The 16,307-nt window shown below is 39.7% G+C and overlaps 1 protein-coding gene across 1 annotated transcript in view; it reads right to left on the bottom strand.

Annotated features, from left to right (window-relative positions):
• ABCA13 (ATP binding cassette subfamily A member 13) overlaps positions 1–16,307 on the bottom strand; it is a 457,705-nt gene that overhangs the window by 331,848 nt on the left and 109,550 nt on the right. The window contains exons 20-21 of the mRNA XM_045286290.1: positions 4,661–4,825; positions 3,661–3,838 (exon numbers count right to left, since the gene is read on the bottom strand). Coding sequence (XP_045142225.1) covers positions 3,661–3,838; positions 4,661–4,825 — 343 coding nt within the window. The remainder of the gene's footprint in view (positions 1–3,660; positions 3,839–4,660; positions 4,826–16,307) is intronic.

Here is a 16,307-nt window from a genome sequence, read left to right on the forward strand (position 1 = left end):
ATGCAATCAATTCTAACTCATAGCGACCCAGACCCACTCTCATGTAGTGAATTCTCATAGCGACCCTGCCCCCTGTCATGCAGTCAATTCTAACTCCTACTGACCCACACCCACATCCACGCGGTCATTTCTGATCATAGTTACCCAGACCCACTGCCAAGCAGTCAATTCTAATTCATAGTGACCCAGACCCACTGCTATGCGGTCAACTATAACTCATAGTAACCCAGACCCCCCGCCATGCAGTCAATTTTAACTCATAGTGACCCACACCCACTGCCATGCAATGAATTCTATCTCATAGCTACCCTCCTACGCAGGGCAGAACTGCTCCTGTAATTTTCCAGGACTAAAACTCTTTCAGGGAGTTGAAAGCTTTATTATTCTCTCATGAAGCAGCAGGTGGTTTCGAACTGCTTACCTTGCACCTATCAGCCCAACAGGTAAGCACTACACTACCAGTGCTCCATCAACAAGGGATTAGACATCAAAAAGATAATAAAAGATTATTACTAACCAGCTTAGTATGAATAAATTTAACAACCAAAATAAAATCGCTAAATTCCTAATAAAACAAAACAGCCACAAACATGTAAATAAGTTTACATGTACTCATATAACATTTCATTGCTTTCATGCAGGTCCTGTAATTAGACCAAGAGAAGTTCTAAAGGAAGAAGGGACTTCTGCATTGTTTAAAATCAGGAATGGTGTGTATCATGATTATATCCTTTAACTATATTGATTCACTCTGTTTGCTGAGCAAATAATCCAAGAAACTATACTATAGGAAGAAGAATACAGTATTACAATTGCAGGAAGGCTTATTAAGAAGCCATGATATGATTGCAGATGAAATAACTTTGCAATGTGTAAGTAAAGAAAACTTGAAGCACTTGTTGGAGATCAAAGACTATCTAGTTGTGTTAGTCTGGGTAAATTAGGGAAACAAATCCATAGAAACTGGGATGTCTAAGAGAGAGTTTTATGTAAAGGGTAAGTGTACATTAAGAAAGCATCCCAACCAAGTGCTGTCCAAGCCCCTAAGTCTAACATTAGCCCATATGTCCAACACCAATCTACAAAGTCCTCCTCCATCTCACAAAACACACGCAATGATGCCAACTGCAGGAGAAAAGCCGAGTCAGTGAACCTGTAAGCATCTCAGCGCTGGCAGGGGTCTCCACATGGCTGCTCCAGCACCCAGGGTGGCATCGGGTGGCTTCTCCTCAGGGATGTCTTGCAAGAAGCAGACAGCTGAAGCAGGGAACTAGCTCAGGAAGCTGCACCCTGTTCTGACCATCACAAAGCAAGAGACCCGAGAACTAGAAAGCTGGGGCTCTTTTTGCCCTTCAATTAATTTCACAAGTATTTATCAGCCAGGTTGGCAAAATAAACCTTAACTATCTCAATAGTCTTCAGAATAGATTGCAACTCAATGTAAAGAAAACAAAATTCCTCACGATTGAAGCAATATGCAACATCATGATAACTGAAGATAAAAATGAATGTTGTTAAGGTTTTAATTTAAATTGGGTCTGCAATAAACATCCGAGGTACATCACTCAGGAAAGCAAGCAGTGCATTTGCTTGGGCTTTTGTAAAGCATCTCTTTAAAGCATTAATAAGTATATCGGTCCCTTTGAAAACTAAGCTGCATTTGAACCAACAGTATTTTCAATAGCCTCACAGAAATGCAAAAGCTAGACAATGAAGGAAGACCAAATAAAAACAGATGCCTTTATTCTTGGCAAGGTATATTAAATATAACATAGACCATCAGAAGAAAGAATAAATCTGTTTGAAGAAATTCAATCGGAATACTCCTTTGAAATGAGAATGTAGAGACTTTTTCTCATGTATTTTGGACACATCATTGGGAGGAACTAGTCCCTGGAGAGGGATATCATGCTTGGTAAAGTAGAAGATAAGCAGAAAAGAAGTGGAGCCTCAGGGAGATGGATTGACCTAGTGGGTGTCACAACAGGCTCAAATGAAGTAGCTCTTTTGGCTTTCATTTCAGTAGAGGAGTTTAACAGGATTCAGCGGTAAAACAATTTGTTCTAAGACATACCGTTTGTTTGGACAGAACTACAAAGAGCTGGATTTTCAAGTGTGTTAGGTGTTACAGACCCAATTGCCTGGTGTCAAAGCAGAGGAGAAACCGAGCCTGATCAGCTCAGGGCACTGAGCTCTTTCAAAGGGGATGGTTCTTCAAGGGAGACAATGGGAAGAGCACGAGTGTCAAAGACAATCGAGGTAATGTACGATACTGCAATAACTGTGATCCCTGAGCAGGTGTGGGAGTGAGAATGGGAATGTACCAACACATATATATAGGTTAAACAGAGAATGTCTATACATGAGCATTTATCTTTGCTGTAAATATATCCAGAAATGTGGCTGAGCATACAAGGGGGTTCCCCCCGCTAACACCTTCCCCCCCAAAATAAAACATGGAAAAAAGCTCCCACTGGGCAGAGCTTTCATAGAACACGTTTTCCCCACTAGGCGAGAATCTAGCACCTCACTTTGAGTTAGCGCCCTCAGGGACATTGCCTGGAAACGTTCTCTCTGTTCATAGTGAATAAGAGATAAAGTTATAAAAATGTCTGAGACATAAACAAACTCCTCGAGGGAATGAGTCACTGGGCACATAACTCAAGACCATAGACTAAAGGGACACCAGTAAATTGACATAACATAGTCACAAAGCCAAAGTCCTACATCCTAATTTATGAGTCGAAAGTGGGGCCTTAAAAGCTCACACACATTTAAAATGCAATTATTGGTTTCTGCCTGCCTAAAGGAAAGAAGAGTGAGGAAAATCAAAGACACAAGAAAATAATTGCCCCAATGAGCTAATGGACCATGTGAAAATCAATATACAATCCCAAGAAGATAGTGCCCAGTGGATTGTACCCAACCATGACTGAAAGAGATCATATTAGAAGAGCCTGGATTGACTGGGAGAAAAATGTGGACCAAACCCCCGAATCATAAGAACCCAGGTTTAATGGTAGGATGGAGACTGGCGGCACTAACAAATATGGCCCTTGGTCACCCTTCAGTTCTGAAACTGAACTCACCCCCATGGCTCAATTATCAAGCACACAACAGACAAGTCTATAAGTGTAACAATAACATTACTGTGAGGCCTGGACAACTTAGAATAACCACATTCTTGAGATTTAAAGAGCGGTATTAACCTAAAGACAAAGGTTAGAAGTGTTAAGAAACAAGGAAGAGTGAAACAGAAAACACAGGAAGGGAAGTAAGTGATGTTACATTGCAAGGATTACAGTGAATGAGGTTAAACAAAATGTGTATCAATTTCTGAATAAAACTTAACATCTTCTATGTAAATCATCATCTAGTTTATAACCAAAAAAATCAAAGATGCACTGACCACTTAGCACTATGATATATAAGCAAAGACTATTATTAAATTAGAAATATTTAATAAACATACTGATAGTGATTTATTGTCACTGATACCTCCAGGTACCTCAAGGCCTTGATATAAATGAAGTATACATTAAAACTGGTGACATGAAACGCCATCTACCAGTACCTAAAAGCCTTCTACACAGATATATTATTCCATAGAAAGTAGGGATCATTTTCAAGATACAAATACTAATAAAAATCTTATCCTACTTGCATCTTCTGGAATGTTGAACTTTTCCTTGTCCTCATCCAAGAGGTCATTAACTCTGGGTAAATCAATAAATGTGTTCGAGCTGCTTAGGAATGACTCTTTCTCTTTGCAGACCGTCTTCATCACAGACTGAAAAGAACCAAAGGCTGAAGATCTGTCCTGGTCTTGGGCCGACACCTGAGAATATAAGGGGTGGGGGGAGGCAAGGAATACATCGTGACAATATAATTCCTTCGCCCACTTCTTCATTTGACCAAGTACATAGGCTGTGCAGTCAATTCCTGCTTTAGTCTGTTCTATCCGTGGGATACTATTCAAATAGGCTCAAGGACCTTCCTGATTAATGTATCTGCTAGAAGAGAAAAACGTCACAGGAACCCAGGCTTGGGCACACATACATGGCCAGCAATAACCTGTTAATGTAGAACTCATCATGAATTGACTCATTAATGTGTGCCTATACTGTAACATCACTTACGCATATGAAAACTATTCAAGTTATGCACCAGATGATAAATATGCTGACGCACTGCCTCTAAGGCAGCTCAAGGCCTCTGTGGTTTAGCTCCTTGTCTTAGGCCTCTACCTTGAGATGGCCTCATCGGCCTATTTCCCCAGCAGTTCCAGCCCAGACCAATTTGATTTCAAGCAAAAACTAGTGTCATCCTGCTTACCTTACCAAAAGGTGTACGTCTTATTATGAGTCCATGATCTCAAATGTATAAGATGATTTTTATAAATTATATGTTAAGAAATATAATATTTTGAAAAGAATTTAATCCAAGAAGTAAGCTAAGCAAGCCCGTGAAATCTCATTTATATTAAAATTGATTTGGTAATTTCGCACTTCATAGACAATGCATGAACTATTATCCAGTTAATTAGGTCTTTTTTTTTTTTCTGTAGCACAGGACAAATTTTAAGAGAAAAATAAAAGCAAAAAAGAGCAAATAAAAGGTATATTGAGTATTTTGACAAGGGCCAAGATCAAGCACAAACCTGTTGAAAGGAAGACATATCTAGCAAGGTCGCAATTTTTAATTCTTGAAGAAATTCCGGGAGGTGTGCAAGGACATGCTGGGCTTTCACGAGGAGCGAGCTGAGGCTGGAAACTACGTCCAACAGGGAATTGAGCACATTATTTGCTTCAGGAGGAACCAAAGTCTTAAAGGGCAAAAAATAAAACAAAATAAACAACACTATTTTTACACTAACAAGCATCTTCTGAGCATGAAAACATGATCATTTGGTTTTGTTTTCTTGAACTTCAGACACAGCCATGTGTTAATGTATAAAAATCTGCTTTAGCAGAGTATATGTAGCTCAGAGATACTGAATATTCTAAAATGTGTCATGTTTGTTAAAATGTGAACCAAGAATCAATGTATCTATTGAAATTCAAATGTTTTTCAACATCTTTCTTTATACATTTGAGGTGAGTGAAGTGCACATTTGAGAACAATGCAAAATAAAGCAGTTTTTATAAACAAGACAACTTACATTTACCCAGGGCTTCACTACATTCACACGTTTAATTATTTCAATTATCCTAATACCTTTAGGATATGCACAATGCCCATTTTTATGGATGAGACAAGCTGAAGGGCTTCCCCAAAGTCTTTCCATTAGAAAGTGACCTGTCCCGCGGGTCATCAAACAACGTGGATACCTGAAAAAGGGACTGGGAATGAAGAGGGGCAAGAGACGCGAGAAATGGAGGCAAGACAGGAGTCTGATCAAGCCTCGTTTATTGAGCAGAAGGCAGGGGCTTAAATACCCAATGGTGGCGGGTAACATTACATCATATGCTAATAAAGTGTACCAGGTAGTATCCAATAATCATTCAGCTACAATATGGAAGAAATGGCAGGCATCAGTCCTCAAACAGGTCCACATGCAAATGAGGTGCACTTGGACGGTCCACATGCAAATGAGGTGCACTTGGATGCCTGGCGGAGGTGTCCAATGAGCATGGCGGCTGCCTGCCACCGAGCACCAATCATCACAAAGGCCAAACTCAGGCAGGACAATAGGCCAGGGAACATCCGGGAATGGGAAGCTTAAAGACAGCGGACGGAGCAGGCCATGGGCTGAGGGACGTGCAGACTCCCACATGTGCAGACTCCCACATGTCCCGCTTTTCTGTATAATAGCGAGCACAAAGTATTCGTGCAATGAAGTTTGGAATATCCTTTAGGGGACTGCATCTGTCTTAGGTCGTCAGGGCACTGATTCATCCTTACCCGTCATGGGTCTCGAGGAATGCCTTTAACTACATTCTGGCAAACCAGGGCCTGTCTTAGGTTGGTATGAACAGTGCCTGATCTTACCCGTCATTGACTGTCCAGCCCAGCACACAAAGGAAGGGGGTCTTATCACTCAGGCGAGTTAGGGAGTGGGCCACCCTTGTCTAACATTTCCAAACGATGGTAATGCACTTGAATAGGCTTCGCTAGAACAGCTTCAATTTGCTGTTTTAAAAATGCCATGAGTTTGTTAAATATCACAGGCCCTAATGAAATGAGTAATAGTAATTTATGGGAGGGCCCAATCCACTATCTTAAAGTCTGTATGATTTAACAATATCTTAGGCCGTTTTCCTCCACAACAAGTTTATACCAATTTTTGCATTTCAGGATCTACATTAGGGAGTGGGCAAATAGTTAACAAGGTAGAAGCAGTCTCAGAAATATTACCGACCTTCCCCCCAAAGCCTCTTACAGAAATAAGAACCGTAGTTGCTGCAAAAGAAGAATGATTATACTTCACTTCCCAAACCTCATGTGAATAAGATAAACAATGAGTACCCTATCTTGGGAAAATAGGGAATCCCCTCACCCCCAAGCTATAATTATTAATATTCCTGTCTTCTTCTTCAGCAAAAGGAAAAGGGAACATTTTTAAAACTCTTGCAGAAACTTTTGAGTGTGGGACTTCTTAGCCATCTCTCCATTTCAGAAGTCGCATTGACAACCACTCAGCTGCGGAATCTGTGGAGATAAGAGCAAACCCTCGACCCCATTGTAAAATCTCTCCTTCTAGGGCTCTATAAACTATTGGTTCTGGAGGAGAGCACTTTCTTTTAGGCTTAGGAAAAGGAGATAGGGTTGCAGAGTCCTCCAGCGCCTGTCACTGATTTTAGCAGACAGAGCACTTTCCACCAATCATAGCACCAGCTGTAACCTCTGCAAACAACTCAGCTTGTTATGCAGTTCCGTGGATCCCTGCAAGAAAGGTCCAGAGATGTGCACTTAAGCTGGGCATTTAAAAAACCCGTGCCTGAAGTTGGCATCATTATCAGATGACTCAGAACATCCCTCTTCCAATGAAGAACAAAAAAAAGCAAATCACATAAAGGTGATAGCTTTGAACCCTAAACATCCAAGGCCAGCTGCAAAATCAAGTTGGATGTGAATTGGAAATGGAGCCTGTACAACTGTGTCAGACAAGGGGAACTACAGATGGTCAGCGCCCTGTACAGGATCGTACTGAGATAAAGCAAGCAGCGTTCCCAGCTGAGCCTCCGACTCCTAGTGTAGCCAAGTCGGAACCACTGTGCACTCACGTGTGGAGCCAGGCAGGAATGCATCCAGCTCTGCAAGATTAAATACACTCCCCAGACCCATTACACCCTTAACTTCCCCATGAGGCAGAAGCTCATGAACCTACAGTGCTCCCCTAAACCCCCCATCTACTCCCTGCTCTTCAGTCCCCCAGCCCAGGCACACAATTGTGGTTCTGTGGCATCGATACCAACTTGCCTCCCAGCATGTGGGGTCCACTGATTCGCACCCGCTCCTTTGCTCAGTCACTGACAATAGGAACTTGCAGAAGCTGTGCTGGGGACAAGAGGGTAGAGGCACCTGTATTCTACCCACCTAACTTCTCTAATGGCCATGATCTGGAGCCATATGAGATACACTGTGGGTCCATGGATAGTGGAGCCCAATCATCTGCCCACCCATTGGCCCATTGAGTAGCAGGGGCAGTTGTTAAGCCTAGTCACCCATATAAGAAGTCATGGTTTGGAGGTATCAACTCCTCTGTCTGACTGCTAGATCCAGAGTCCACTAATTGGTGGCACTCAGCTAACTTTGTTGGAGTGCCTGAGGACGAACAGACCTCACCCCTATGCTCATTTAGGTCCAAATACCAATGGTGCCCACTGCTCAGCCCAACCAGTGGCACCAATAGCTCACAAACCAGAGGCCTCATTGGTACACCTAGTTACCTTCACTGGGGACCCACAGAAGAATGGTGCCTGCTACTCCAACTGGGTACTCAAGGTCTCCTGACACACCCTCCCCTAGCAGACAGGGGCATGCCTTCCTAGAAGACACCCATGGACAAAAGGCATCCAACCTGCGTCATGCTCTGCACTCCCCCTACCAAATAGAAGCTCGTGTTGTCACCACTAACCACCTCACAAGCCGAGGCCACCAAGAACCATTGATGAGAGTATCCATACCACTTATCTCGTGACGAGCTACTGAGGCATTCTCATGGTAACTACCTGTCAACTGGCAGTGCATACATACAACACCCAACCCAATGCTGCCTGCACACTACTCCAGACGACTCACTGAACAGATTCATCACTTCTCCATCAAATTCAGCTATGTCTTCAGCCACCCTAAAACACAAGCAAATAAGTACGCATGCTCACATGCTCAGTCACTTCCCAACTCACTCAAGGAGAGGTGAGGAGCACCCCTGAGTAGCCAGACACATTATCAAAGTAACACTCACATCACATGTGTACTCAGATATATGAAAACAAAACAAAATTAACATGCAACAAGTAACCATATAATAAACAAGCAAACGTAATAACACAAATGTCTCATAGATAACAGACAATAATAACAAATCATGTAAAGAAGAAAGACAAAATGGCGCTGTCCAGGATTGGATGTAGCATCCATCTGAGACCCCCCTCAACTTATACAGCTTGTATGTGACCAAATCAAAGAGCCAAAAAACCTAGTATAATTAGAAATAATAATTGAACTATCTGATAAGGAATTTAAAATATTAGCATATAGGATCATTCACATGAACAAGAAGGAAAATATACACAAAACAATAGAATAATTCAGAAAACAGCATCATAAGAGTAAAGTGACCAAAACTGTTGATAATTACAAACCATATAAAAACAGTAGCTAGAAATCTAAAAGATTAAAAATAACTAGATGACCCTATAAAAGAGCCTAGGAGCAGAATCAAAACCATGAAAGACAAAGTTAGTGAAGTACAGGGCAAATCCTTTGAAACAGATTTACTGGGGGAAATTCAGGGGGAAAGCATGTTGAAAATGAAAAATTGTGTGCAACAATATCAATAAGAATAAGTTACATGTAATTGAAGTTCCACAACCATAGGAGGCAAAAGACTTAAAAAGAGAATTGGTGCCAATATGCTGCCAGAAAACTTTCCTAAAGAAAGATGGAATAATATCCACTCTAAAGTTTTATGTAGGGTAGATACTATAAGAACATCACCAAAATATATCCTTATCAAATTCACAAAAACCAAAGATTTTTAAAGAATCTTAAAAACTCGGGAAAAATTAAAAATCATCTACAAAATGAAACCAGTAAGACTAAGCTCTTTTTACTCAGCAGAAACGGTACAAACAAAAAACCAATTGACAGACATAAAACCTTGAAAAAACTGCCAAGACGTATATCCAGTAAAATTGTTGCCCAAACACAATGATGAAATTTGTACATTTCAGGTAAACAGAAACTAAGAGAATTTGTTTTTAAAAGTTCAACCTTAAAAGTAATATTAGAGAGTCCTTCCTACAGAGAAGCAACAGCACCGACAGCCTTCATTAACACAAAGGACACCATAGCCACACACAGGAGAGACAGCCAGATAAAAATAAAAACTCTCAAAATTAATCCGAGAAGTTAAATGACTGAGACCAGAAAACCAGATGGGTCAATCTGTAAATAACGACAACATCAAAACAGTAAGGGGGTGGAGAATGGATGGTGTGGTTATACAACTTTTACATGGAGAGGAAGTCTAGAATAATGTTTTAAACATAAGAAGATAAAGATACATTTCAAGGTAATCACAAAGAAAATTAACAAACCTATTTATCAAAATTTTGGAAGAAGAAAAATGTGAAGAGTAAGTGAACACAAATGAATAACAAATTAAATGAAAATCCACAAACAAAAATAACTCATAAAAAAGCATAGAACTTTCCTCTAGTTTCTAAATACTTCCTGCCCCTCCCCCCCCCACTATCATAATTCCAATTCTACCTTACAAATCTGGCTAGACCAGAGGATGTACACTGGTACAGATAGCAACTGGAAACACAGGGAATCCAGGGCGGATGATCCCTTCAGGACCAGTGGTGTGAGTGGTGATACTGGGACGGTAGAGGGAGGGTGGGCTGCAAAGGGGGAACCAGTTACAAAGACCTACATGTGACCTCCTCCCTGGGAGACGGACAACAGAAAAGTGGGTGAGGGGCGACGTAGGACAGGGAAAGATATGACAATAATTTATAAAAATTATCAAGGGTTCATGAGGGGGGGCGGGGAGGGGTCAAGGAGAGGGAAAATGAGGAACTGATGCCAGGGGCTTAGGAGGAGAGCAAATGTTTTGAGAATGATGAGGGCAATGAACGTACAAATGTGCTTTACACAATTGATGTATGTATGGATTGTGATAACAGTTGTATGAGCCCCTAATAAAATGATTGAAAAATAAATAAATTTTTAAAAATTAAGTAAAACATACAAATATCAAAACAAATGACAGCAGTAACTCATACCTGCCAATGATCACAATTAATGTAAATGCTTTAAATACACCAGTGTAGAAACATAGAATGACAGAATGGAATAAGAAAAAACCCAAAAAAGAAAACTCCATCAATATGCTGTCTACAAGATTCACACCCTAGACATAGAAACATAAGTAAACTAAAATTAAAAGAATGGAAAACAAGATATCAAGCAAACAATAACTAAAAAATAGCAGATGTGGCAATACTAAACTCTGGTAAAATAGTTTTAAGGTAAAATGCACCACAGAAGATAAGGAAGGTTATTCTATAATAATTAAAATTTCAATCCACTAAATGGATATAATCATCATAAATAGCTAGGCATCAGATGACACATTTCCAAACCTCTGAAAGCATTAGGAATATAAAGCAATAACTCTACAGTAATCATAGGAAACTGTAACAAATCATTCTGGCCACATTGTAGGTCACACAGCAAACCTCAATAAAATCCAAAACATAGACCTACACAAAGTATTTTATCAAAAGCTATAAAAGTAGAATTCAACAAGAAAAGCATGGGGGTGGGGGATAAAATACAAACAAACCAATTAATGCCTTGCTTAAAAACCACTACCTAATAAAAAAAATCAAAGATTAACTCAAAAAAATCATTAAAAAGAAAAAAAAGTCTCCCAAATTCATTATGTGAAGTCAACATAACCCTAATAACAATGCCAGGCAAACCTATCACCAGAAAAAAATAAAGGAATAAAATGACAGCCCAATATCCCTCATGACCATAGGAACAAAATTTCTCAGCAAAATTATAGCCAATAAAATTCAACAGCATGTTAATAATAATAATAATAATACATCATAACAAAATGGGACTCATACCACAGACACAAGTAAGGATCAACATTAGAAAACCAATTAATTTAACAAGTACAAAAATACAACTAAAGAAAGAACTGTGATCACCTCAATTGATCAGGGGTTTTGATAATTTCAAAATCCATGGCTGATAAAATAGTCAGTAAAATAAGAATAAATGGGAAAATGTAATCAGCAACACGACTTTGAAAAAATGAAGCCTTTGATTAGTAAAGCATTATTAAATAAGAACAAAGTACGATACCATACTAATATCAGAAAATATTACACAGTCATGGTAGCCAAAACATCCTGGTCTTAGTATGACAGATACTCAGACCTATGGAAGAGAACTGAGAACACAGAGGTAAACCCATGCAGGTCTGGTCAGCTGAGCAATAAAAGGTCAAAGTGTATTACATGTGGAAGAGACGATTTGTTTAATAAATGGTTCTGGCAAAACTGAAATTATATATACAGAAAAAAGAAAAAGGACCCATACTTTACACCATACACAAAACTAATTCAAAACAGATTAAATACCAAATTATAAAACCTAAAACTATAAATATCATGGGTAAAAATATAGGGACACCTCTTTGGGCCCTAATACATGGTATAAGTAGATTACCAAAGATAACTGAAAATGTGCAAACTTCAAATTGAACCGGATAGATGGGGCATAAGAAAATTAGGCACTTGTGCACATCATAAGACCTCTTCAAAGGAATAAAAACGAAACCTGTAAACTGGGAGAAACATTTGCCAATGATGTATCTGACAAGGGATTAAACTCTAAGATTTATAGGAAACTTAAAAATACCTCAACTACAAACGGATGTGTAATTCAACTGAAAAAGAGCAGATGACAAGAACAAATACTTCACCAAAGAGGATATTTAGGTAGTTAATAAGCACAAGATAAAATGTGATCATTAGCCAATAGAAACATGCAAGTCAAAAAAGGAAACCAAAAGAATATACTCTGGTCTCACCCAGCAAGGATAGCAATGATCAAAATGCATAATGTCTTCCCCAGGGACGGGTCTCTCCTGACACATGTCCAAAGACAAAGTCCAGCCATCCTTCCCCCTAAAGAACTCTCTGGCCTTAGATTGGTTGTCCTTTTATCAGTCCATGATACCGTCAATATTCTTCACCAACACCAGCATCGGTTCTTCTATGGTCTGCGTTATTCAATGTCCAGCTTTTACATGCATATGATACAGTGGAGAGTACCATGACTTGGGCCAAGTGCATCTTAGTTCTCAAAGTAACGTCCCTGCTTTTCAATACTCTAAAGAGGTCTTGCGCAGCAGTTCTACCCAATGAGATGTATCTTTTGATCTCTTGACTGCTGCTTCTTTGAGCCAAAATAAAACACTCGACTTCAACCTGTTCTCCATTTATCAGGATGCTGGTCCAGTTGTGAAGATGTGAATCTTCTGGACATTGAGTTGCAATCCAAACTGAAGGCTGAAATCTTTGATCTTCATTAGCAAGTGCTGCTGGCTCTCACTTTCAGCCAGCAAGGGTGTGTCATCTGCAGATCACGGTTGTTAGTAAGCTTTCCTCCAATCCTGATGCCACAGTCTTCTTCGTATAAGCCAGCTTCTTTGATGGTTTTCTAAATACACAGATGGAATGAGTGTGTTGAGAAGATACCACCATGATGCACACCTTCCTAATTCTGAACCATGCAGTATTCCCTGGTTCTGTTCACACACCTGCCCATTGATCCATGTGCAAGATCCAAATGAGCACAATGAAGTGTCCCGGAATTCCCATTCTTCTCCAGGTTATCCATAGTTTATTATGATCTACAGAGCCAAATGTGTTGGCATATTCAATAAAACAAAGTAAACATTTTTCTGGTATTGTCTGCTGTCAGCCAAAATCCATCTGACATCAGCAATGATATCCCTTGTTCCACATCCTCTTTTAAATCTGGCCTGAACTTCTGGCAGTTCCCAGTCAATGAATTGTTGTGACAATTGTTGGAGGACTTTCAGCAAAATTTCATTTGCATGAGATATTAATTATATTGTTCTATAATTTGAACATTCTGTTGGGTCACCTTTCTTTGGAAGAGGTACAAAAATGGATCTCTTCCAGTTAGTTCCCCAAGTAGCTGTCTTCCACATTTCCAGTCAGAGATTGTTGAGTTGTTCCAGTGGTTCAAGTTCAACTTGTAATTCCAAAAATTCCTGGATCCTTGTTCTTGGCCAATGTCTTCAGTGAACTTGGACTTCCTCCCTAACACCATTGGTCCTTGTTCATTTGCTATCTGCTGGGATGCTGAATATTTCTTTTTGATATGGTGACTCGATGTACTTTATTCCATCTTCCTTTTTTATTTTTGCTTCGGTATTTTGCCCATAAACCTTTCAAATTGCAACTAAAGACCTGAATTTGTCTTGAGTTCTTTCCGTTTAGGATATGCTGATTGTGTTCTTTTTGGAGGTGTTTCTAATTCTAGGTCTTTGCATATTTCATTATAATATTTGACTTTGTTGTCTGCAGCTGTATTTTGAAACTTTATCTTTAACTTGACTTCATCCTTTTTACATTTATTTTAGCTACTCTATGATTAAGAGCAAGTTTCAGAGTCTCTTCTGAGTCGACTTTGATGTTTTCTAATTTCCTATCTTTAAAATGACCTTTTGCTTTCTTCATGAACGATGGTCTTAATGTTCTCACACAGTTCTTCAGGTTTTCTGTCATTTCTGCTGAATGCATCAAACCTATACTTGAGATGTATGCAGGTGGGACAGGCTCAAGGTCATATTTTGGCTCTCGTGGACTTTTTAAAATTTCCTGCTTTGTAATGAACTTCCTTCTGAGCACTTGAAGGTCTGTTCCACAGACAAACCTAGTCTGTTTTCAGCTGCTGTGATGAGATTTCCCATCGTCTTTGTCCACAGATGTGTTCAACTTGATCTCTGTAAATTCCATCTGAGGAATTTCATGTTTATAGTTACCTTGCATGTTGTTGAAAAAAATATTTGCTATGAACATGGATCCAGGTTATGGATCTTGCAAAATTCTGTCATGGGATCTCACAGATTCATTTCTATCACCAAGTCCATAATTCAGTTACTGTTCCTTTCTCTTCATTTCCAACATTTGCATTACAATCAACAATAATTTTCAATGCACCATAAATGCATGCTTGATCCATTTTTGATTGAAGAAGTCGTTGGTAGAATTCTTCAATTTCTTCATTACTAGCTTTTGTAGTTGGACTATATATTTGAATAATAGTTGTATTGTTTGGATTTCCTTGAAGATGAATATATAAAATTCTATCACAGATGTCATTGTACTTTATGATTGATTTTGTATTGTCCATTTTGACAATGAATGCCACACAATTCCTCTAGATTGTGTTATTCTTGGCATAGTAAGTCATAAGATTTTCTGATTTAAAATGACCAATACCCATTCAATACAGCTAACTAAGGCCTAGGATATTGATCTTTATGCATACCATTTCATTTTGATGTCTTCCAATTTTCAAAAATTCAAAATTTAAACATTCCATGTTCCATTTTTGCAGCTGGTTCTTCTTACCTTGACTCATGTCCCATCAGCAAATGAAGATCCTAAAGGCTCCACTCCCACAGGTTTCACCACACTCTTGTCACCATGGTCAACTCTATGCCAAGAAATTTGCTCCCCCTCAGTCACGTTTTGAGTGCCCTCCAACCCAAGGGGCCCATTTTCTGGCACTGTCTCCAACAAGGCTCTGCTTCCAATCTTTAGGGATAGGACAAGACACCACTCTGAAGCTGTCCATAAGATGCTCAGTGGTTCCTTTCTCCAAAGTGGGCAGCTGAGTCACCCTTCAGTCTCTATTCTTAGTCTGGAAACTCTAAAGTGTGTGTGATCCAAGCCACGGTGTTTTCAATCCTGTCATGTGCATGTGAAAGCTGGACATTGAATAAGGAAGACCAAGGAAACATTGATGTGTCTGCATGTGGGCAGGTAAAGAATACTGAAGACGCCATAGGCTGTCAAAAGGACAAACACGTCTGTCTCGGAAGAAGGTAATGCCAGAGAGCTTCTTAGAGGCAACAGTCAATCAAAATGGATGAATATGCTTGAGAACTCCACTATGATAAATCACGAAAAGAAACATTCTTTATTGGCTTCAGGGCTGAGAGAGGACGGAGGGAAAATCACTAATACTAGAGAGGAGGACGGGTATTAACTTGGGTGAGGGGAAGTCTATACACAAGAACAGGGTGCTCAGCACAGCATGATCAGAACAAAGGGAGGAACTGAGGTTCATAAGAATAAGGGGCAACAATGCTAAATACCATTAGATAGAAAATCCATGTATTAACAGTAATAATAAATGATGTATGAGTGGATACATAGAAAGATTCACAATATGAACAGTCATGGGAAGGCATATCAGACTAAACCCAAGTATACTCAGGTTTGGTAGAGGGTATTTTACATATGTATTTAGCTGTGCATGTATCCATGTATCCAGTGGAGCACACAGGTGGCAAAGGCATGAAAACACCTTGAAAGACTGAATCAAAGTGCTTGAGAGGTGAGGACCCTAGCCTGGGAGAGACCTAGGTCAACTGGTAGAACATAGTCTCAAAAGACAATTTTCTACATCCTGCTTCTGTGCCTCGAGACTGGGGTCTGATAAGGTGGTGGGTGGCCGGAGTGGGAGAGATATGTGGCATTAATTTAAAACCATAAAAAAAATCTACTAATCAGACACCAGTGGAGACTGGTGAAATTCCCATGACTAGGGTCTGTGGACAGTCTTCAAACCTGTAACCTAACTTACCCCTGAGGGTCCCCTGGCAGCCAAAGGGTAGGCAGGCCTATAAAATAACCAGTAACACTTGTGAGAAACTCTCTCTGCAGAACAACCAACTATATGGATAATTTTCCCAGAAAACAACTTCAGAAGGCAGGAAAGAAGAATACATGGAAATGGGGAACCCAGGGATGAAATGGAAAGATTCTAATATGCTAGACGGGTTGTAA

This window comes from Echinops telfairi, unplaced genomic scaffold (genome assembly GCF_000313985.2).
Source record: "Echinops telfairi isolate 266 unplaced genomic scaffold, ASM31398v2 ScPeMD7_7;HRSCAF=31, whole genome shotgun sequence".
In the NCBI taxonomy this organism is placed as follows: Eukaryota; Metazoa; Chordata; class Mammalia; order Afrosoricida; family Tenrecidae; genus Echinops; species Echinops telfairi.